Raw genomic sequence first — 24,307 nt, 5'->3', positions numbered from 1 at the left:
ATGCTCCCATTTGCCTTCCATTTTACAGCTGATACCCCTGAATTTCCCCACTGAGGGACAATAAAGGATTTTTCTATTCTAGTCTTAAAAGCATGCTACTTCCTTCTCATAAAGGAATGAGGTGCAAACATTTGTTTCACTTTTCTTTGCTTTTCTTCCTCCCCTCAAAGTTTGCACTCCATCCCTTCCCGCCTGTTTGACCCAAACCGGAGTGGTCCGACAGAGTCTCCAGTCTCACTGTTTTGTCACATTTTAGTAGCCTGGATTTCTTGACGTCTCTTCTCATCTTACAGGTACTTCCCTCTCCACCCTTGGGTCACGTTGAAATGAGAGTCGGTGAGGTGAAAATGAGAACTGCAAAGGGACTTTGCATAATCCACTCAGTGAGACTGTGGACTGCACCCTTGACAGCGTTCATGCAGTGGAGGTATTGTCGCATCAGCATTTTGAAGTTTCCACAAAATTGCTTCTGGAGAAAGGAGCACTTGCATTTGTTGATAATTTTCTGTCAAATCTCATGCTCAGCCTTTTCTTGGAGCTACATGCATGTGCGATTTAAATCTATGGGCTTTAACATGGACCGTGCACAAATATCATGTGAAACAGGACACTGTTTCACTTGATATCTGGGGGGCAAAGCCATGATGTTTCAGTTTCTTTTCGCTGTTTCTAATGCATGCTCCCACACAAAAGATGGAGGAGTAATACATAACTTGTAGCTGGATTACAATAATCTGATTAGGGAATTTACAGAATGTTTGGCAAAAGAGAGAAAAGCCTAAACCTTACAACTTCTGGCTATGGAAAATTTAATATATCACTCCTGGTTTCCATGTAAAAGCAATTTTGAGGGAAAAAGTTGGTCTGAAAAGAAGACTTGACCCTATAGATGGTTTAAAATAGATCATGACCAAAAGAACAGGGCCACTTTGTTAAAAATAGTTCACTGTTAGCAAACACTATGGCAGCTGTGAGTTGTAACCAGGAAAGCCTTGTTAAGGTTGCTCTACAGTGAAATGTCCACAATAATTATAATTGTTTATTATCAAACCAAAAGGATTAATCTGAATTATCATTGTTTTTCATCCTAGACCTTTTCCCAGCAACATAATGAGGCGCAATGTTGTTTCAACGTGAGCATTTCCATCACAAAGGCAACAGAGCAAATATCATAGAGCTAAATCTTAACATTTGTTAGGTGGAAAAAAAACATTAAACCCAAGAAATAGAGACTAAAGTCAAATCTTTGATTTTAAACATAAAACAGGAAACAAATGGTTTATACTGTAGCTTTTCTTTCTGTCATTTTCAGACTTTAGTGAAGTTCATTTTTTTTATTTATCTAAGATTTGTTTTTCATCCTCAAATCTTTTTATTTATATATTTTATTTGACCACTTTGGTGCCAATAGGTCATGGGAGAGGACTTTTCTTAGTTTTGTCCCAAAAATATATTTTTATGCCTAAATCTAATGAAGGAAACAAGACAAAGAAAACATAGAATACATATAGTTAACTGAAAATGGGAAAATAGGAAGGTTAAAGAAAAATGCAAAGTAAGGCAGAGGGTTGGGTTCTATGATTATAAATCCGGCAAATTCCCCAAAACCTCTCTTTTACTGTAAGGACTTACATCGGCTGGAAGAAATGAAGCTGATCCAGATTCATTTATATGCTGTCGCAGATTCTGCTCAGATGAAGTGACTTTTATTTCCAAACCAGACATTGGAGCACAGGGTAAATTGGACTGAACCGATTCAGAGGTGAAGGAGGATGGCACTAAAATTAAGCACTTATCTGTTTTTAGTTTGCATGCTTAAACACTTTTACTATTAATTAACAGATTGCAGAAGATGATACCATTTTTGTTCTTGGTCAAAGAGTGGGGGAACAGAAACGTACATTTGACCCCCTAGTTTTAAAACTGGGGGATCAGTTGCTGTGTTTGCTCCATTTGAAGGTTTGAATGGATCCGGTGTTCCACTACCAGCAGGAAAAACCTCGTTCCTTCTCCTGGATCCAACATTTAACTGGCCTGGCTTGAAGCACCTTCTTGCGGTGTTAGACTGACTGATGTTTGCACCAAGGTGCCAGAGAGGGGGTTGAAGTCAGCGGTTGGTTTTTGTAATGATAAACTAGGACTGGGCCCATAAGTGCTGATGAGTCCTAAGCAACGCCTTAGGCTCAGCCAAGAAAATACATACAGGGGTGTGCACACATTTTATATCCACTGTAAGACTCCCTTTTTTAATAAAAGGACCAAATCAATATAGCATAGCTGATTGAACCAAAACAGCTCAGGTAACTCAACCACCTTAATGAACTGAGATCTCAGCCAGCAGCTGCAACTGTTTCATTTTTTGACTTTGCGACATCAGGTGATTGTATAGGCAGGTCATCAGTGTTCTCGCTGACTAAAGCTTCTATTATAAAAACATATTAGTTCGGTTGAGATGATCCCTCAAAGTGCTTCTTCCAGAATCCTCAGCTGAGGATGAAAAGCTCCCCATGCTGACTTTAAATGATGAAGATTTCTCTGCCCGAGGTGTACGGCAGCAAAAATCTCCTCTGAGTTAATTAAAAGTCCTGTTCTTCATCAAAATCCTACATCAGGGGTTTCGCTTCTTTAACTGTGCTCTCCTTGGCCTGACAATACCTGCTGAGTCCCACAAGCAGATTCTTTAGCTCAGTGAATGATTTGCTCCTCAAATCTTAAAATGTGAGGCCAGAAGGGAATCATTTTAACCCCAGTCCTTTCTCTTTTACAAACACACACATTGTAAGACTGATAAAAGTAACCTGGAGTCAGAAGCATAAAGAAGCTGACCTCATGGCAAACCCCGCAGCCGGCATGAGCTAAGTGATCATCGCAGGCTACAGCAACAGCCCACAAACACAGCACTCTCTCAGACAGACTACACACCCACATGCACAGGCAGATTCAGGGTGCAGGCGTAGGTCAGCGGCTCGGGTCGCAATCACATCCTGCAGCCAGATGATCCACGCCCGCCGCAAAATGGGTTTCCTTTGAGAAACACTCTCACACACGCATCAACACAACGACTGCAAAACTGACACGAAAACAGCGGAAAGAAGAGGACAAGCAAGACAACTCAATTTGAAATTTGTGAAAAAATGTTTTTTATTTCATAAATTTCTCAGTATGGCACATGAACAGAGATTGAATGTTCTGAAAAAGATTTGGCACAGAACCTTAAAGCAGAACAAACCCGTCCCCCCATCTCCAAAAACACACACACCTACTCACACAGACAGAAAAACAGACACTCACCCCTTTTAACATGTTGCTCCAGTGTTAATATGCACATCTGTGGTTATAACAGGTTAAAACACAGTTTTAAGAAACAAACACGGAAACAACCATAGTCAATATTGCAGAAGAAAAACCAAAGTGAAACAAAGAAGCAGATGGAGGCCATGTTTAATTGAACAGAGGGAAGGAAATATCAGAGGCCTTGCTTTGTTATCCGTTTTCCTGAGAGGATCGCATTGGTGCAGGAGGGGGCTAACGGGAGCATGGGAGCGCGCCTGCGTGTGTTTGTGGGGATGAAAAGCATAACTCGACATCTAGCTGCAGGGGGGTGGAGGTGGGGGTTGAAAAATGGCAGAAGGAGGTAGCATGAGGTAGATAGAGCAGGGCGGAGGAGGAGAACAGAAGCTCGAGAGGGAGGAAAAGCAGGATAATGCGAGACGTTCCCCTGCGAGCAAAAGAGTATATGAGTGTGTGACTCAGACGGAGAGGGAGAGAGGCCGCGACTGAGGCTTTAGCTACATTTTGGAGGGGCAAGAAGGAGAAGGAAAAACATAAAGCGGATGAGCAAGAGTAGTGAGCCTCGCTCCTCCTCTAAATCCCCCAGGTTGGGGACAGAGAGGAATAATTTCCCTTCTGGCTCTGGGTGACATATAAGCACAGCAGCAGCCCTTCCTCCGTCATGTCTTCATATGAGCCGTGCTCAGACACACCAACATGGATACTGTGCAACAACCAAACGCATATGCAAACATCTGCCACTCAAAAAAACTAAGAAATACACAAATATCCACCAAGAACAAAGAGGTGGGGCATGTTTGGAGGCTTTCCCTCCAAACCAGTGCTAGAACATGACTGGCACCAGTCCTCTGAGTTTTCACATGGTTGTGATCTCCTTCTTTAGTTAGTTAATGCTTCAACATTAACGAAAAGTTGGAAAAACATGAGCTCCCTGGTTGTCTTCACGCTACTTATGGTGAAATCAGCTGTCATGAAGCTCAAGACGTCGTTGCACCGCAGGCTGCTGCAGTTACAGCCCATAATTTCTGCTGAATCCATGTATACTATATCCAACCATTTTCCTAAGCGCTGTATTTAGCTGCTCCTTCAAGTGTTGCAAGGTAACAATATGATCAGAGATCTGCTTGTTGGGATTTTGAAACGGTCACAAAAACCTCCTTTTGCATAAAACAGCGGAAATAAATCAAGTCGATGATATTAGTGCCTCCGTTTGTGAAGACACTAAGATAAATGATATAATCTGTGTGGTTAAGCTGTCTCCATGTGCTGTGATCTTCCTCAGCAACTCCGAATAAAACTTGTAGGTTGCAGAAAACCGCGAACTGGTCAAAGTGAATCGAGAAGCAGAATTTTCAAGTCTTGCTACGGATTCTCAATTGGATTTAAGTCTGAACTTTCTACCAGACAACAAGATCTGGAATCTGCTAGTCAGGGTAGTGAAACGTTCAAAAACACCAATTATTATAAATTAAGCTAACGATATTATGGCATCAGTTTGTGGCCGTATTGACAAATAATACAATTTGCGTAGTTAAACTGTCTCTGTGTGCTTTGATCCTCCACAGAAAATCTGAATAAAACTGACAGATCAACTATACATTGTGGATGAGTTTATGGGGTTCATAGTGAGGTAATGATGCAGCTCAGAGTTGGCTCTGCAGACTGAAAGACAACATTAGTTTTTAAGTCATTGGATTAAATCTCTTTCAGATTTAGGTTGGAACTTTGATTAGGCCATTTAATCACATGAATATGCTTTGATATTAAACATCAATTCCAGCACTGACTACATTTAAGGTCGTTTTCTTGCTGGAAGGTGAATCTCCACCCCAAGCAGGGTTTCTGCAGGTTTTACCATGTCAAATTTAAGACTTTTTAACACCTTTTTGAGACCATTATGAATTAAATTTAAGACTCATATCCCAACATAAAAAAGTAAAGAGGAAACAATTCCCCGATATCCTCATTTGTACTGTAGGATTGGTGCCTAGTCACCGTGTGAAGCACCCAGAGCACCTCCGCTCTTAATGTTGGCTCTGACCCAAAAGCGACATGGAGATCGCTTACCGGACTTGCGGTGTTGCTGTGTGAGTCTCGCCTGGGCAGTGTGGAGATAGTGCTGGGCCCGGGGCTGGATAGTTGGCAGAACTGGCTGATGGCTGCCGTTTGCTGGAGACCCTTCACAGCACTTAAATGCTTTTCACTCTTTGAATGCGACTCTAACGCCCGTAAACCCATCGTTCCAAGTTTAATTACTTTTTTGCATAAGAAGCAGCAAGCATCAAATACGTTGTCTGAAATTGGTTTTAACCAAGCCTTAAATTCATGTTTTTACAGCCAAGAATGGCTAAACTTACACTTCCCCATAGCCGACAAAGTTGTATGTCTGTGGTATAATCCCAACGAGACTCGTGCCAATTTAACGAAAGCTGCATGTTGGTCTTTGTAGTTGTAATACAGCAAAATTATATGTGGAGTAGCGAAAGAAAGAACTACAACTCCACGGGGAGCAAAAACAAAATCTATAGCACCGCGAGAGCTCTTTAGCGAGCAATGCAGGTAGCGTTACATGGATGTAGGAAAATGAAGACCTGTTTAAACATTACTTAAGACCTAGAACACAAACTTCAGTGAATATCTGACTTTTTAAGGCCTTACATTTCGGTTTTAAAATTTAACACTTTTTAAGACCCCACGCATACCCTGCCCAGTCTCAAGTCTAGCTCAGCCTCTAACAGGTTTTCTTCAATGATTGCCCTGCATTTAGCTCCATCCATCTTCCCATCAACTCTGACCGGCATGCCTGCCTCTGCTGAAGAAAATCATTCCAACACTATGAAACTGCCATGTTTCTAATAGGGATGGTGTTTTCAGAATGTTGTGCAGTGCTCTGTTCGCAGTGATCCTCCACAGGGAGAATTTTAAACATTTCCTGAATGAGACATTGACAATAACATAATGACCCGGCTCCGAGTTGGCTGTAAGGTTCTAGAAAACCAAACAGCTCAGAATGGACGGCGGTCAATCTCAATGTCACCCCATCTTCCCACTAGCTGTGATAAGTTTCCCTGTCCCTGCATTCCCACAGCATGATACTGCCACCACCATGTTAAACTGAGTGTTTTGTGGGTTATGTGTATCGTTAGTTTTCTGTCATACTGAAACAAATGTTATAATTTCTGTTGCTAAACTGCTTTCATGCTCCGTAATCCTCCACAAAAAGTCTTATTAGAACAGACACAGGATCAAACATTTACTGGACATTTACAGGGAAGTAATGATGTAGTTCCAAGTTAGCGCTCAAATTGTGTAAATCCAAACCACAACTTATACAGAACCAGATAAGAACTAGTGCTTGTCCTGCTTTTGGGGGGAAAAGCCTAATTGTCCACGAGTTTAGACCCATGCATGCAAATTTATAAAAATAGAGAGTGACAGGATGTCCTCCAGAATCATCTTTCACTCCTGCTGCCATCCCCGTCTTTTCTCTTTCCCTATTTGTGTCTGCCCTGTTCTGCATTGTCCCTCATTTACTTCTGGGCTTGGAGAGAGGGGAAGCCTGAGGCGACAGAGGCTGTTGCTTGGTAGCCAGACTCCCGGTAAATGTGGCTTGACCAAGACGAGGGGCCGTGGAAAATAAAAACAGCTCAAAAGCAGCTCGATGCAACAGAGATCTGTGCCATGCCAACTAAACATTGCTCGTGGCGATTCATGAGCATCCGGGGTGAGAACGTGAGTCTGTGTCTCTTAGACTGTAAAGAGAAATGAGAATGACCATGAAATGAGGCTAGCAAGGGCCAGAGCAGATAAATAAATAAGCACCAGGGAGGGAAGTCGTTTCCCTTACCGGTCGACACAAAAAAAGGAGACAAAAAAAAAAAAGACAGGTAAAGAAAAATCCATATTGCCAGTAGAAGTTTGGATGGTGGTTCATGAATGTTTCTGTCTGCGTCTCAGAAACTTGTTCACCAAGAGGAGACTGTAGCTCTGATTCAGAGCTCTGCTGGGAAAGCTTATCTGGGTCAAAGATGATTTTGCTCCAGTTTCACCTTTCAGAGACTAGACAGCCTCTGAATTGTGCAGATGACAGCAAGTGGAGGTTTGACCTTATGTCCTTCAAGGCCTCTGCCACACTGAGGGACAAGTAAGGATCAAACAGTTCTATTATCAAACCACCAGCCTATATGGGTTAGAATCCCAGTATGGAGTTTGCATGATCTCCACATGTAAGTGTGGGCTTTCTCTGGGTACTCTGGTATCCACTGTCCGAAAACATGACCTGTTAGGTTTGTCTCCACCAGAGACTCAGTCATTTGCCCATCCTTCTTTGCAAAACAGCTTAAACTCAGATGGATGGGAAGTACCCGAGCATCAATGGTCTAGTTATTTGATCTAAAACTGTTCTATTAAAGCTTTGGCTGTATATTTAGGGCTGTTGTCCTGCTGGAAGGTGAACCTCCGCCTAGTATGAAGCCTTTTGCAGCCTCTAACAGGTTTTCTTTCAGGATTGTTTGTCTTTAGCTCCATCCTTGTTCCCAACAACTCTGACCAGCTTCCCTGTCTCTGCTAAAGAAAAAGAAAAACCCACTGCATAAATGCTGCCTCCACCATGTATCACATTGTAAATGGTGTATTCAGGATAATGTGTAGAGTTTTTCACCACACATATGGGAACATTCAAGAACTGCTTTTGGCTTTATTTCTGCCTTATTCACAAAGTGGATGGCAGTAAATACACGCAGAGGAAACCTATCCACCAAGCCCAGGAGATTATTCTCTTTTTAATCACAAAAACAATGCTGTGTGATAGAGAAAAATGTTTTGACATTTTCTAATAATTTTAATTAACCCCCCAGGGTTTGTGTTTTTGAAATATTATCTTTGCAAAAATTTGGCTTTGTTGATGCAAATGGCATAACATTTGGCCAGATGTGTGTTTTGGGGTGAAAATGAATTTTTCAAGTTTTTATTTCTTCACTCCTTTAGATACCTTTTAGAGCAGCCTTGTGTCCATTCAGCAAACTTTCTTGTCCTACCAGCTCCCATTCAAAAAGGCATTTTTTTGAAAACACTACATATGCTCATATATATTAGTTTTATCTTAAAAATATCAATTTCGTGTCTAAGGGATTACAGATAGTTAAGAGCCAACTCCAAGCCCTGACCTGATGAGGCATTCCTCAAAACTTAAGAACAGAAAATCACACTGAATTAATGTTTAATGTTTGTTAAACAGCAGAATGATGAATCCTATTAAACTGACTCATTTAGAATAAAAAACACGAATTGAAGCTAAAAATGTCTCAGTTGAAAAATATATGTAACAACTTTCATAATTATATCAGAATAAACTACTAAACTGTACATCCTTTTAATTTTCCCTTAATAAATTAAAATGGGGTCTTTGATTTCCAGCCACCTTTGAGACAGCCGAGAGGGGCAGAGACGAAGGGGACGGATCTTCTTTACAAACTTAATTTATTTGGAATCAGTTTAATAAACTCTGCATGTAAGGCCTTTCAGCCTTGAGGTTTGCATTGTGAACTTAAAAAAAATAACATGATTATGTTAAACAAGACAAGTTATTTAAATAAAAAATGATTTGCAAAAACAATCAGGATCAATTAACCTGATTTTTTATGCCAGCAGCTCAACTGTCACTTGTTTCTTTCCTTCTTCTATTGTGCCAAAATTACATCCAACTTTTTCCAGCACTTATATTTTTGTTGCCTTCTGCCTAAATCAAATGTTTTGGTTTTGGAGAAAGAGGAGCTACAGACCTGACAATGAGTTACTTGCATATACATAAATATTAGGGTTTTCCCCTGAATGCATGCATTATACCTCATTGAAATATATGAAAATGGTGTTGGTACAAAGAGACACTGTTTGCTCTTTTTTAGAAACAGATCTGCTTTACTTTTACTTTCAGAATCGGATGCATGTGCACACTAAGGGTTGCAAACATATAGCATCCGCAAATGGCTTTGTGCATCTACTCCATGTAGACAAAACAGTTCACATTTGGTCTCATCTGACCAGAACTTCTTCTTCCACATGTGTCCCTTACAGGACTTGCTTTCTTCTTGGCACTACTCTAAAAATGCCAGATTTGTGGAGCATAAACCTAATATTTGTTGTAAATTACTAATTCTCTCTCCTGAGCTGAGGATCTCTGAAGCTCCTCCAAAGATACCATTGTCCTCTTGACTGCTTCTCTAATCAATGCTCTCTGGCCTTGGCCGGTCTGTTCAGGTGGAACCATGTCTTGGTAGGTCTGCTGTTGGTCCGTCCTCTCTCCATGTTCAGATGATGGATTGAACAGAGCTCTATGAGATGTTGTCTTATAACCTAACCCTGTTTTAAAATTTTCCAGACCTTCCTCCCTGACCTGTCTGCTGTGGTGTTTGGTCTTCATGATGCTGTTTGTTCACTGATGCTCTTTTTTGCAAGGCACTTTAGGGGATTAAATTAGAATTAAATGAGAATGAAACCTTTATACTTTGATGTTTATCCTAGACTTGTAGAAACAATGTAGAGACAATTTTTTTAAGTTTTGGGGGATGGGTGGTACCTCAAGTGAATGGATATGAAAAAGAAACAAATGTTCATCTCGTTTCTCATATTCTTTTGTGATTTCACACCAAAAGGTTTCTATTGAATAGCAAAAAATGAATGGGCCTTGCAGTTCCATCAGTTCTGGTCACTTTCTCCACAACCTTGTCCATGTTTCTCCACTCCAAAGCATTGAAAACTTTAACCCGCGTCCACCTTCTAACAAGGATCAAACACAGCAGAGCGTAATTATGATACAGAGAGAAGAAGAAACCGAGGAACATCACGGATGGATGGCGAGAAACAGGAAGCCTGTCGTCTGAGAGAAGCACAGCTGCTGGATCAGCACGTATCTAATAGTTCAGGCTGCTTCAGAACCTTCTAGTAAAAGTCCAGAAATCCACACACACGCATACCAGAATACAAGCTTTCCGCAGCTCTGAGGTGCGTTTTCCCCATCCCAACAACAGCTGAACCAACAGGGATTATTTTCCAAAAACAAGAGTGGATTTAATCTGCTCCTTGGGAGAAAAATGGGCTCCAAATGTTTCCGGACCTAAGAAAAAACACAGTCTTTTGAACATGCCAAGATCAGCTTTTTTCCCCCAGTGGATTTACAAGTTTCAGCAACACAAAGGCTGCTGGGTCTCAGCAAAAGAGATTAAAGATAACCGTAGTCTAACGTCACTTTCCAATTTAATCACTGTTTTGGTAGAAAATATGTTTTGACATTGCAAGTAGGTGCAGCAGAGGATCGCACTGTCGTGTTGCAGCAAGAGAGCCCTGGGTTTGAATCCCAGCCTTGAGACTTTCTGCATGTTCTCTTGTATGTTCTCTCCGTGTGTGCGTGGATTCCCTCCAGGTACTCCATCTTTCTCCCATAATCTAAAAACTTTTCATGTAAGGGTAACTGGCCTCTTTTAAGTTACCATGGCTAAAGGTGTGTGAGTGAGTGCATGGTTGTTTGTCTCTGTGTTGTCGTGTAATAGACTGCTGACCTGTTCAGGGTGCATCCCGCCTCTCGCTCAATGACTGTCCCTATAGAAATAGGAGCACCAGCCCCCAATCTGTTTAACTCTGTCACTGTGTTCAATATAATAACAATGTGGAGGTCAATCAGGACGAAGGCAGCAAGTGTTTCACATCCTGGTAACAACACATTCATCTCTGAAAATTTGAGCATGCTAGGTCATTCCGGACAATGCTCAGAAGAGCGGTTTAGTTTTAGAAAATGACTAGAGACAGAGCAACTAGTCCACAAAATGAAAAGCTCTGCTATAATGCTAGTGAAAGCTTTAAAAACCACCATTCTAGTTGACTGAAGAAGACTCAACCAATGATCAACTCCAAGGTGATTAAAGAACTCAACAGTTAGCTGTGAGTACTGTAACAACTAGGAGATGTCTATGTGAAGCCAAACTATCAATTAGACACCCCACAAAGTCCTCTTGTTAAAATGTGCGGAAGAGGTTACAGTTTGCCCAAGAACCTATTGACTGGCCTATAGAGAACTGAGACAAACAAGCTGTTTCTGATGCAAAACCAAGAAATCCTGAGGAACCGTGGAATGTAGTCCAATCAATTTTGGCTGGAAGACCTGCTCAGCCAGAAGCTGGTTGACGCTTTGCAACTCGGATGTAAAGAGAGATGAAAATGATCACCCCCAGGTGGCCAAATTAATGAACTAGTGGGTAGTTTTGGTTTAACCCACAAGACAGAATAGCAGTGTTCAATTTCCAACTGACCAGTTGGGGGCAGTAATGCACCTGAGTTCCCGTTCTGCTTATTTAACGCGATCTCTCCGACAGCCGAGCGGAAGAGAGCTGAGCACACTGCAGCATGCTGCTGTCACACTTGACATTCGTTCAAAGCAACGCTCGGTTTATGAAGCAGGAGGAAGTGTCTTCCTGAAAGTTGTCTCTGTGCACTTGAGCTGCAAAGCAAACAAGTTACGAGACAAATGATCAAAACTGAGGGGAAGGAAGCTTTTCCTGGCCTGCTGTTTCTGTAGACTCCTCCCAGTGAGAGGCAGGATGCGTGATTACTAAAGATATATTGGTAACACACTAATTTCCAACAGAATTGGGTCAGCCTTTCACATCTTGTAACTTAGGTGTTCCAATCACCTCTATGGCAACAGGTGTGTAAAATCTCTCATCTAGGCATGCATACTGCTTCTACAAGCTGGGGAGAATAATCCACAGAGGTCATTAACCTTCTGTGGCTGCCACAGCCCTCCAAACATTATGTGGCCTTCTGATGAACACATAAACAGTGATTCAGAGAGCTCCGTGGAACAGGTTTCCATGGTTGAACAGCTGCTTCCAAGTCTAACATTACTGATTGTAATGTAAAGCGTCAGATGCTCTGGGGTGAAGCATGCTGCCACAGGACTCTAGAGCAGTCTGGCTTATGCAGACTACAACAATAATAATATACTAGAACAAATGTAGTTTGAATTGTAAGTTCATATGCTGGGAGTGTTTCTTAACTTCAATAAGAATTAAATTATTAAATATCCCAATAAATGTGGATTCTTTTTCTGTTGAAATGTCGAAATTTCATACATTAAACACATAATTATACGAACTATTGAGGTAAATGAAGTAAAACAAGAGATTCAGCAAAATCAAGAACAGAAGAACTGATTCTGGACAAAAACTTTTGGGAATTTGGAAAAATAAAATGTAAAAACCACAAAAATAAAAAAATGTCATAAAAAGGTACCAATTTTCTATGGGCCTAAAGTACACATAATTGGTATATTGTTACAATCTTTCATATTACTTTTTGGTGGACTTAAAGAGAAATGACTGAATAAAACTGATTATCTAATGAACAGATTTAGCTTAATAGATTTGTTATATAACCAATACAAATAAAAAACAACAAATGGCTGAAACAAAAGGTGGCTTCTAAAGTGACTGGTAAAGTTTTTCCATTGGCATCCGTATCTGGTAACTAAAATTTAAATTTTCCCTCCTTGATGAGAAGCAGTTCTCGGAAACATACGTCTAAATATTTCTTCAGTGACTTTTAGGAAAGCATACTTAGGTTTATACAGTCAAATGTTTAGTTTATGAAGATAAATGCAAATACTTTTTTTGAACAGCGTAATATTCATTTTTCCTCACTTTCTGAAGAGTAATAACCAGATCCAATATTTTTTTCCTCGTGTTTTCATGTGGAATAAAAAATGCAGTGTTCCTACAGCATAGGAGTGTTTGGAAATAAAAGCTTCAAATAATTTCAAACAATACTGCGATTCACTATCTCCACTAAGCAGTATTTGACAAAATCAAGCTCCGTGAGCATGTCCCATTTTACTATTTTAGATTTTGCAGCTGGCTACTATTTTGCAGCTCAGATGCCCTTTGACCCAGACAGGAGAAACTCTTCTGGAATGAGGCGGCACTCATCCCGGCCCGCCAACGGCCACTCGAAGCTCACAAGGTAACAAACATGGACGTCTTGTGACCAGAGGCATGGTTTCCAAGGCGACAAGGAAATAAGCCATGCGCCAATGTCTTGGCCATTCTCAAATTAAGGACACCTTCACAGGGCGTAAAGCACGCACCACGTGAGGTGAAACACAAAGACAGCAGCAGCAGCTGAGAAGTTTGCATTAATCTCCTCTGCACTCGGCTGCAAATCGTTGGAGAACACTCGATCAATAAATCACTCACTCATTCCCTGTCAGAGAGAAAAATGCGTGTGTTTGCAGTTCTCACATGCATGGTAGGCCGGCGGTTTAGGCCAGAATTTTCACTTTCACGGTGACAACACAGAAACAAACGTTCGTGTCTGACAACTTTATTTTACATGATGTGACTGAGCAGAATGACTGGGGCACAAAAAAGAAACTGGTGTCATCAAATCAGCATCAAACCAGTATGACGGTGATAAAACCGGGCTCTGACACCCGCAGCAGAGTCCATAACGACCACAGTGAGGCAGGACTATCGCTGATGACGGTGCTAACTGGGGAGGGATGGCTTGGTGACACAGTGGCACAGAAACACTTCTGCACCTCTTAGAATCACAGCAGCCGTCATGTGAGAAGACAAGCTGCAACATTTGGCTTCCAACAAGCATCCTGATGGCCCTGTGAAAAATAATAGCAATAATGATGCATATAAATTACAGACGGTTTGATGCTCTTGGCCTCTGCAACGTGGAGAAAATTAGCACTGGTGCCTCAGCACATGCATCATTGACACCATATGTATCAATAATGCATTAAGCTCTGCTATCGCTTCACTGCTATTTTGAAAGAGGAGGGTGTTGACGGAAAGAAATTAAGTTGTGCAGGGCTCACACAGGGCTCATAGAGCTGAGGTTAACATGTTCAGTGCAGCCCTCAGGGACCGGCTCAGCTTGGGTTTGTGCCGCTGCTGGCCACAGCGAGCGGCAGGACGGACCTGGAACGCTATCACATCTCAGATTACCTCACCCGCCATAAGGGAGCAGCTTTAAATCATTTTCAAATGTAATGTTATGTCAATGTTATGACTAAACACTCACATTACTGTCAACACAATTACAGAACGAGTCACAACAATCTCAGTTTGGTGAATCAAGGAGGAAATCCTAATGGACGAGTCAAGCTAACAGCTACGGAGACTGAGCTCAAATCCTGGGCAGATTTTAATAAACATCAAACTCCAGAAAATGTAAAGTAGTTTAAAGTAGTTTCCCCTTTTTGGGAAAAATTGTTCATGCCTTAAAAGCTCCAATATGGTAGTTCATGCATTTTTTGTAGATAATGTCTCAAAAGTCTCTAGGACAAATTTATAAAATTATTTGCATTTGCTAAATATGTGCAAACCTGTGTTTGCCCATCCTTCCAATTCTGAACCTGGATTCAAAGACAGATCTGCTCCTAAAGCAGCTCTACCAAGCAAATAAAAGCTCTCTTTGCCTGCATTCAGTTTTGGTATTATGCATGAATGTAGCAGAAAACCCATTTAAATTTTTGTTTATTCATGTGAAGTAAAGTCAGAACACATACATGCTCAAAGATCAGAGCTCTTTGCCTTCGCTGGTTGTGTGGGAAAACATACCACCTGCTGAAAGCTGGTCTTAATTTACAGGCTTGAGAAGTGAAAATAAACAACCAACACTGCTGCTGGTTTTATGATAATAAACAGGTCAGAGATATCACAAAAGGCAGAATTTCTCCTCTCTTCTACTGAGGTGTGCCGGGTTTTTCCAAATAATAAAATCATGCTGAATCTTTTCTAAATAGTTAGATGAGTTAGATGAGGGACAACAGTAGTTGGTCAAGGTAATAAAGTGTATTTGTATAAACTAAATGAATTGTTTTATGTAAGCTTTGCTTCTTTGCAATCTGCAGCATCACTTATTGATTTGGAAACACTATTCCAATGGGATTTCTTGTGTCAGATTCTGAAAGCTTTGAGGAGTGTCTTTAGTAGTCAGCATCTGGAGTTCATTTTTAATGTGAATAATAATGACAATAAAACTACACATTCTGTATTTCTTTAATCCTTGTACTGTATCTGATGTGTTTGTGGTTACAGAAAGGACAACTGCTTTCTGAAACTAAAATAAATGCAATTTTCACCTGTCTGTCGTTTGCTGTATTTAGTCTGATCTGCTTCCTGAATCTTCTGCAGAAATAAAGCAAATGGCGTGCACAAAACTGCTGCAAAAAGTAGAAGGTTGCATGTCCCCCAGGCTGTCTTTACAATAAAAATATTGTTTAAATATTTTTTTCTGTTTCTTCACAAAACAAAAGAACAACTTGGACTAATATACATCCCTTTAATTTGAGCTCAATTTAAATATAATCCAGATTTTTTGGGGGGACATAAGCTGACCAAAGTTGGACTCAAGCAACAGAAATATAGTTGGTGCCGTTATCACTGGCACCCATGCTGGTCAGAAAAATAAGTCATAAGATGCAGAATATAGATGCTGGATACCGATGTATAACTGCCTGACCTGTGGTCTCGCACACAGTGGACAACCAGTTTCTGTCCTAAACGTTAAATAATCGGGAGTTTTTCTTGCATAAAGTAGCTAAGATTTGCCGCTGCTCGCTCCTACATACAAGACTTTTTAATGTTGCCCCGATAAATTGGTAAACATCAGCCTGTTTTAGTTAAAAGCTACCAGAAAATATTAGCACCACCCATAAACTAAACAATTTGTACAGTTTTGCAGATAATACTATCTGATGCAGATAAATCCACATCACTTGTATCAGTAGCACAACCTACATTGCAACACATTTTCTGTTTGAAAAGTGCAGGCAATGAGCTTGTGTTGCTTGTTTTAAGCAGGTAAGATGCTGACTACTTATTAGTACTCTACAGAAACAAAATATTACCAAATTATCCCTTTAACTGCAATTAAACTGACTAATAAGCACATAAGCTTCACCAACAGGTGTTTCTTTGTTATAAACAATAACACATATACTACACAATCCACAATATATGGCGAGATTAAGAAAACCTTTAATCAGTTTTCCTAATATGCAGAGGGAGAGAGTGAGCAGCAGCTTAAGCAGTAAAAAAATATCCTGTTTTTACTTAAAACGTCAGTGAGAGGATCATAAAAATTAGCCTGAAGCAAAGAGTGAGAGCTGGTTTAAATGAGGGATCTAAAATGGAGGTCTAACCGCCCCTCCTCCCTCTTAATGTCCTTACAGAACCGAGCCAGCAGAAGCCCACCTGAAAACTCACACAGTGGGCTGTTCTGCATCACCCTGGTATAACATCTATGTTGTATACAGCTCCAAACGTCCAGATTTCTAAGTCTTACACAACAGCACAACAAGTTTGTTTTTAACCCGAAGCTGCATCTGCAACAAACGCTCTCTCTCACACAGCTAAATTCTGGTGATTCTTCACCTTTTCCCTGAACGAGCGGGCCCCTTCCTGCACGGTAAACACAGCACTTCCATTAGATTGTTTGGAGCGTGTTCAGTGCTCCGTGACTCAGACACTGCAGCAATGTGACTGCGTGTCTCCAGCCTCAATAACATGGCCTCTGGTTTGTGCCACTTCAGAGGTGCCTGTGGGGCTGCCTGACGCTTTCAGACGCGATGAGCTACTGCCGGCGTTAGGGCAGGAATTTAGGGGTAAATAGCTTTTGTAACAGTCCTTGCTTTTAGTCTGTGATGTGCACAAATACTGACAGAAAACCACACACACACACACACACACACACACACACACACACTCCTACCCACAAGCATGCTCACATGATAATTTCTGTTATTTGCACACAGCCAGATGAATATGGAAATAACTTTGGGGCACGGGGGGCTAGTATCTCCTGTGCTGGGAGAAGGAAATGTTAATAGCTTGTGCAGGGAATGAGTGTTAATCAAAAGTGTAAGGTGCATAAATTTGTTTAGCAATGGTGCGGAGCTCATGCTAATTAAAGGGATGGGGCTCTGTGTAGAAGTTTGGCGTAGACAGCATCTCACCTGCACTCTGAGTTGTCTTGGTTATGATAAACAGGAAGAAATGTGGATAGTAACTGGAGAGAGCACAGCCTAACCCAATAATTTCAGAGCAAGGCTGATCTTCACACCACTGTCACTTTTGCCTTAAACGGTTATTTACACGGAAGTGAAAAAACATTACCAACTACAAGTTTCCACAACTTTTCCTACTCCAAATTTGGACTTTTGCCATATTCCTATTTTTTTTATTTCACATTTGGAAAAATGTCACATTATTGATGTAGGTACAACTATTTAATGTAGATGAAAAGCACAGACTATAAAACTTGACGAGTCTAGTAGAAAAAACTAAATAAAACTGAATATGACTTTTATTAATAAAACTATGTCCTACTTCAGAGTACAACAGAAAACAAATGGCACATCTCTTATAGGACTGAATTAATGGGCAACTTTTTAATGATATACAAATGATGCACATATGTTACAAATAGAAAAATGGTCTCCACTTGTTTTCTACTTTTACAAAAACCTAAATTCCTTCACTAAGTGTTAATGAGCAAAAAGTATAAATGGAAATATTTTACACAAAATACATTTAAGTTTGTTCCTTTTTCCTATTCTGGTCCAGAAATGGAAAATACTAAAGCTAATTCCACTTTTTTCCAGACTAAACGTTCCGAAAACAAAACATGTTAAGCTTAAGAATCTTAAATAACTGTGGTGCAAAGTAATGTAGCGTAAGCCTTAATGCCTGATGTCTGGAAAATGTAAAAGTAGAGGTGGAGGCAGATCTTTTGGTTATCAGGGTGCTCTCCTGTGGAACCAGCTCCTACTTCTTGTCTATGAGGCAGACCCGTGTCTACATTTAGGACATGGCTAAAACTTGGATTCTGATAAAGCGTACATCTTTACGTAGGCGTCTACAGACCTAGACTGATGCATAATTTCTCTTGGCAAATATTCTTTGTCAACAGCAACGGTGTTTGTTTCCAGTTCCTGCCCCCTCAAACCACAATAAGTGCAGATGGCCACTCACACTGAGCCTGGTTCTGCTGGAGGTTTGGTCAAGTTAAAAAGGAGTGGTTCCTCCCCACTGTCGCCCCCATGCTTGCTCAGGATGGGGGATTGCAGAAAAATCTATATTTTGTACATCCTGTTTGCTTTTCCTTTAATATTATGCTTTTTGGGAAACCACAAGTACTGGGAGGGACTGGAGTATTTGGACTGGATTATTGTGACTGAAATAAACTGATTGAAACTGGATTTGAATCAAACATGTAAAGTGCCCTGAGATTACTTTTTATTATCGTTTTGTACTACAGTCCCTGTAAAAAGGCCAATTGTAGAGTTAAACATATAAATGATCATCAGTAAGTGTGATGACCACCTCTAAAAAAGCAGGAGGTTTGGCAGTTTGTTGGTCTGGAGCACACACAATGCCAGGAAGGAAAGACATCAGCAGTAACCCATCAACCTGAGGAGGGTTTTAGTACTATCCTGAAGTACACTGCTCGGCAAGAAAGATTATTCACAGGTGGAAAACAGTTAATCAGAGCAGCTTAAGTCAACACTTTTTGTATTTTTCATAGCATTACTGTTGCATTGTGCTTAACATGTCCCGTACTCTAATAGGTGTTCCTTAGGGAATGTTACTGGTAAGTGTTTTATTGTAAATAACTTTAACATCTATGAAAATAAATGTCTGATCCTCGAGTGACAGCAGCGTAAAGATTTAAAGGATAGTGTTCCTATGAACTAGCATGATTTCTTTGTCTAGATCGAAGCTGTTTTAGGATGGGAGAAATCTGAGTTAGGCCGTAAGCTCGAGCATCTTTCAGTTAATTCAACCTGGGTGTGACTTTACGGCAGGTAAAAACTGCTCAACAGAACCTCATTTAATAGATTTTACAGTACAGCGTCGACATAATTCACTGGCTTGTAAAAAAATAGATCTTTGGGTGTAAAATGGTGATCATTATGGTGGATAAAAAAACATGATGTTCTGAGCTGTCTGGTCTCATCTGTTTAGCATTCAAAACCCAAATCAAGATGCTGTCGCAGCAGCAACAGTTGCCAAGGAAACCTGATAGCAGGATGCTGAGGGTCGGGGTGGAGGATAAGGAGAAAGAGAGGGAGGAAGAGGAGGAGTTGAGCACAGAGGGGTATGTTTAATATGAGGACACGGTTCTAATGCTTAGGTTGATTTGCTGCCACTGAAGGAACACCGGCCGACTCCTCGAGATGCGGCACCTTTAGAGCAGCGTGCCGAACAAGCATGTGGGTGTGGGCGGGGTTGACCCCGCTTGGTGCATTAGTGAATTGTCATGGCAACGAGGCGTTGACATAGCAGAATCACACTCTGAGCACTATGGTCAACGATGACATTCACAAATGTACACAGCGAGCCTTTTCCCATCCCCCTGTGCAGAAATAAAATGTTAAAAAAATAAATAGACCCGGTGCCGCTGACCGCTTCACATTCGCTACGTCTCATCAAGAGGAGCCAAAGAAATACAAACAGGGATACAACAATTAAAGTTGATCAGATCATAAACCAAATTAATAATCAAAAGCAACAGCCAACCAGATTTCACAGACTTCAACTGCCTTTTTTATGTGCCAAGTGTTTTTTTTTTATTTTCAAAGTGACCTCTGCTAACAGAACATCTCTCATAATTATAACCAGCGTAATCAGCTAATAATAATAACAATATTACAATAAAGTTAACACGTGATTTAAAAAAAGGAAACTAGATAAAAAACAAAAATGAAAAACACTTATAATAATTTTGCTTCATTTTTTTTGAAAAGAGATCTATAAGATTCTATATTTTTTCATTTAGTTGTCCTTTTTCTTTAGAAAAAAATTCACCCACCACTGAATACTGCACTAAATGCCACATCCTCCTTCACAGAACAAGCATCTCTTACCTTTTAAAAAAGGGTTCGTCCATTTTTGCCCCCTGCTGCCATCAAATCCACTCCTTACACTGAGATACAGTTGGGAAATAATCCTCTGCAAAAAGGTGCAGTCTTCCTCCTTAATGTCAGATAGCATGAGGGTCCCATCAGATGGAGTCAATGAGGGTGAAGCCGTTTTATGGGCCAGGTCATTTCCTGTTGACGCTTACAGAGGTCATTTTGTGGCATGTTGAATCTGCCCAATGAAATCAGCGTCATGTACAAATGAAAAAAGTCACTTCTCAGTTATTTGTGGGCACTAGCAGTAACAATAACAGTAATAATGATAGCATAATAACATTAATGTCATTTCATATCTTTAAGATCTGAAATTATTTGTTATTCAATGTCCTAGGATTTTTTCTTTATTATCTGAAACACCATTTTAGATGCAGAGTAATGCATGGATGACAAATATAGCTAAATTTGTTATCATTATTACTGTCATGATTATTACTAATACCAGAGTGCCACTATATATGAATAAAACATTAAAAGCTCCTGTTGTGTTTCATGGTTTTGCAGCAGAGAGTAAAAGATCTCCCATCTCAAAGGACCCTGTTTCTGGGGAAAACAGTTGTGGCTACAAAAAAATTCAAGACCAAAATAATTTCTTTTTCATCACTTTGTCAGGTTTGCTTTGTAGCTCCGCTCTTTCACGTGTATCCAGAAGAAGAGCAGTCAGTCGCCTTTCTTTTCGGAAGTTCGGAAAAGTTGTGACAGGACTTGGGCTAGTTTTCAAAATTGTTTATATATATATATATATATATATATATATATATATATATATAGATATATATATATATATATATATATATTCTTCAGTTGTCGTAGTGGTCACTCATTAGCTTCATAATTATTTATTTGAATGAAAATATATTTACGGTATATATAATATGCGTCTTCAGTTCTTTTTATATATCTCTCTAATTCTTGTCCTTTATTTCTTCACGATATTTCCACTCTTCCAAAGAAGACAGTAACCAGTAAAGTGTAAAATAAAAAAAACTGATAAAGAGAGGAGCAAAATCACTTTTTGTTGTTCCGATATTCCAATCAGTCTGGCTGCTCTGCTCTTATTTCGCCTCATCCGTGTTTTCCTGAAAACCTGGGAAAGCTCCACTTCGCTCACACAAATCATTGTTTGTTATTCTCTGCCTTTGCCAAACACTAATCTGACAACATGTTCAATGGCCAATATTATGTCTCCCTCCAAATATATACACTGAATGCATCTGGAAATATATGAAGCAATCTGTATACATCCTTGAAGGGTTCACTGCACGTGTGCATTGTTCATCTCTGTCCGCTGAGAGAAAAGGCTTAATCTTGAGCTTTGGCAAAGACCATATCAAGCTGCACACAATGAGTAATTCTGACATCTGGGACTGTGCGAATGCTGTTGGTGGGATTGGTCTACTGTCTCCTTTTGTCTTACTATCTGGTAGCAAAGGGCCACCACAAAATAAAGGTTATGTATATCCTTTCTGAAATTTGTCCATAAGGACATTGGGCTACAATCACTTTCAAATAGTCACTTGCTCATTCTCTTTAGCATCGACTCTGTCTTTCTTCAGACGTCTACCTTTTTTTAGATTTGAGTCTCTTGCACATTTTCCTTTGAGCCACTCTTAAAAAGTAGTGGCTCGTTCTGGCCTTTTCCCATCAGGCCTTTCAGAGAACTGTGTAGACCCAATTGAGGCAAGCCTACGGTGGAGGGCAGAGTGCCACCAGTGGACATCCCTCCACCAGTGCTGGGTGGAACCTGGGAGCAGGATATGCTCTGTGACTGAGAGCACGGCGAGGGGTTGTTGTTGTTGAGGCCCACACCTGACCCTGTGCCCATTCCCAGGCCCATCATGTTGCTGTTGAAGTGATGTGTTTTGTAGTAGTGGTTGAGGTGCTCTGATCGAGCCAGGTTGGGTAGGTTCACAATCTCTGGATGGTGCAACCTGAGACTCTGGCCCCCTCCCATTCCACTTCCTGCGCTTTGTGTTACAGTGGAACCTCCGGATATTCCACTGCCCCGCCCACTGGCCCCGGGCCCTAGTTCATCCTCCACATTGATGATCTCAATGGCACGTGCAGGACCATGATGTTTGTGCAGCTGATGCTGCTTCCTCAGCTTGTAGAACACCACCAGCATCACTGCTGCCATAAAGGTGATAGCTACGAAGCAGCCAATGATGATCTTGGTGGTCTTCATCACGTCATCCAGGCCAGAGAAGCCTGGCTCCGTGAACGGCACAGTGAAAGTAGGTAGGGTTGCTAGTGCAGAGGAGGATGAACAGCCAAGAGTCCGAGGGGATTCGGTGGTAGGAACTACTTCTGACAACAGGTCAGACGGAATGGGAATGGTGGTCTCATCAATGGCAACCTGTGCATAATCATTAGCTCCTCCATTATCGGTTTCCACAGTAACAGTTGTAAAAAAGGTGTAGTTGACACTGGCATCAGCAGCAGTAACATTGAGGACAGCAGTAGCAGTGGTGTTTCCAGCAGCATTAGTAACCATGCAGGTGTACTGGCCTGTATCTCTCAAGGTGACATTTGTGAAGTTCAGTGTGCCATCATGCAGAACAGATATCCGCACCCGGTAAGACCCATGGGTCATTAGCGTGCCGTTGGGCGTAATCCAGTTAACGGAGGTTGTAGAAGTACTTGTGCGACACTTCAGCTCAGCAGCCATCCCTTCAGTGACGTTGAGGTCAGTAGGAGGCTCCACAATGACAGGAGCAAAGCAGGTGAAATGACTCTGGTCAAGTTCTCCGATGTACTTGCCCTTCAGGACTGGAGGAGCATGGCAGCGGGCACAGCAGGTGGTGTTGCTGGGTACCGTTTCCTTCAACCACCAACTAAGCCAAAGTACATCACAGTTGCAGACCCAAGGATTATGATTGAGGTGCACCCTCTCCAGCTGGTGAAGGGGTGTGAAAAGATCATGAGGCAGGGAATGCAGGGAATTATGGGACAGATTGAGCTCCTCCAGGCTTTTTAGGTCATCAAAAGCATTGCGCTCAATGACAGAAACCTGTGAGTGCATTAGCCACAGCTTCCGAAGAGACACCAGTCCTTGGAAGGATCCAGGACGAATAATCTCCAAACGGTTCCCTGACAACTCCAGTTCTTCCAAGCGCAGAAGGGGAGTCAGTTTGGGAATGTCTTTGAGCCCACACATACCCAGATTCAGGTACCGTAGATTGACGAGGCCAACAAAGGCTGCATCAGAGATGTATTCCAACTTTTTGAGCTCCCCCAGGTCCAAGCGACGCAGGGAGGGCACACGGTTGAAGGCATAACTCGGGAGGGTCTCAATGGGGTTGTTGCGCAGCCACAGCTCTCGTAGCTTGCTGAGGTAATCAAAGGCCTGTGTTGGCACCAACGTGAGCCGGTTGTCAAAGAGCTCCAGCGTGTTGAGGTTGGGGAGGCCATTGAATGCTCCGATTTCAATCTGTCGTATCTGATTCTTGGAAAGCTGGAGGATTTCAAGGTGTCTCAGCTGCTTGAAGGTGTCAGATCTGATGACCTGGAGGGGTAGATGAGATGAGAATTACTGGAAAATATATGGGTGGGTCCATGTAATTTACAAAGATAGTTATCAAAAATTATAAAAATCAATGTTTTTGGTTGCCAAACAAGACAACTGAGTAAATTATTATTTAACATAAACAGAAACATGGTGGAATTTGCTGTATGTGGGTTTGTATACTTGAGGTTAGATTTAAATAATTTTAGAACCTGGTGAAGACCATCCATCCCTCCCTCCCTCCCTCCCTCCCGATGTCCAATCCGAGAAGTAAACATGGTTCAGTATTAACGTCTCTGTCTGCACAACTTGAGGGAAAAAAAAGAAAGCTCATGTGATGAGGAAGCATGGATCTGAAAAGTCATCAACTTTGTCCACAGCATTGAAACTGATTCAAAGTAAGCTAACATGTAGCATGAGGTCTTTGGAAGAAGCTGCTTTGTCTATTTTGCATCTTTCTGTATTCTATATAATAACAAACCAAGAGAAGGAGGTCCGGGGTTCTTACATCTGTTGCACTCATATCCTGT

At 41.1% G+C, this 24,307-nt stretch overlaps 1 protein-coding gene across 3 annotated transcripts in view; it reads right to left on the bottom strand.

Annotated features, from left to right (window-relative positions):
- The window catches only part of LOC124864880 (leucine-rich repeat-containing protein 4B-like), a 153,437-nt gene that overhangs the window by 60,429 nt on the left and 68,701 nt on the right, over positions 1-24,307 (bottom strand). For 2 of the 3 annotated variants that reach the window (XM_047359841.1, XM_047359842.1), the window contains exon 3: positions 19,899-23,777. In XM_047359841.1, coding sequence (XP_047215797.1) covers positions 21,843-23,777 — 1,935 coding nt within the window. In that variant the 3' untranslated portion in view covers positions 19,899-21,842. Of the gene's footprint in view, positions 1-19,898; positions 23,778-24,307 lie in introns of those variants that run through there. The other variant, XR_007037377.1, reaches the window with a different exon arrangement.

Source organism: Girardinichthys multiradiatus, chromosome Y (genome assembly GCF_021462225.1).
Source record: "Girardinichthys multiradiatus isolate DD_20200921_A chromosome Y, DD_fGirMul_XY1, whole genome shotgun sequence".
NCBI classification, from domain to species: Eukaryota; Metazoa; Chordata; class Actinopteri; order Cyprinodontiformes; family Goodeidae; genus Girardinichthys; species Girardinichthys multiradiatus.
This window is presented reverse-complemented; position numbering and strand designations above follow the sequence as displayed.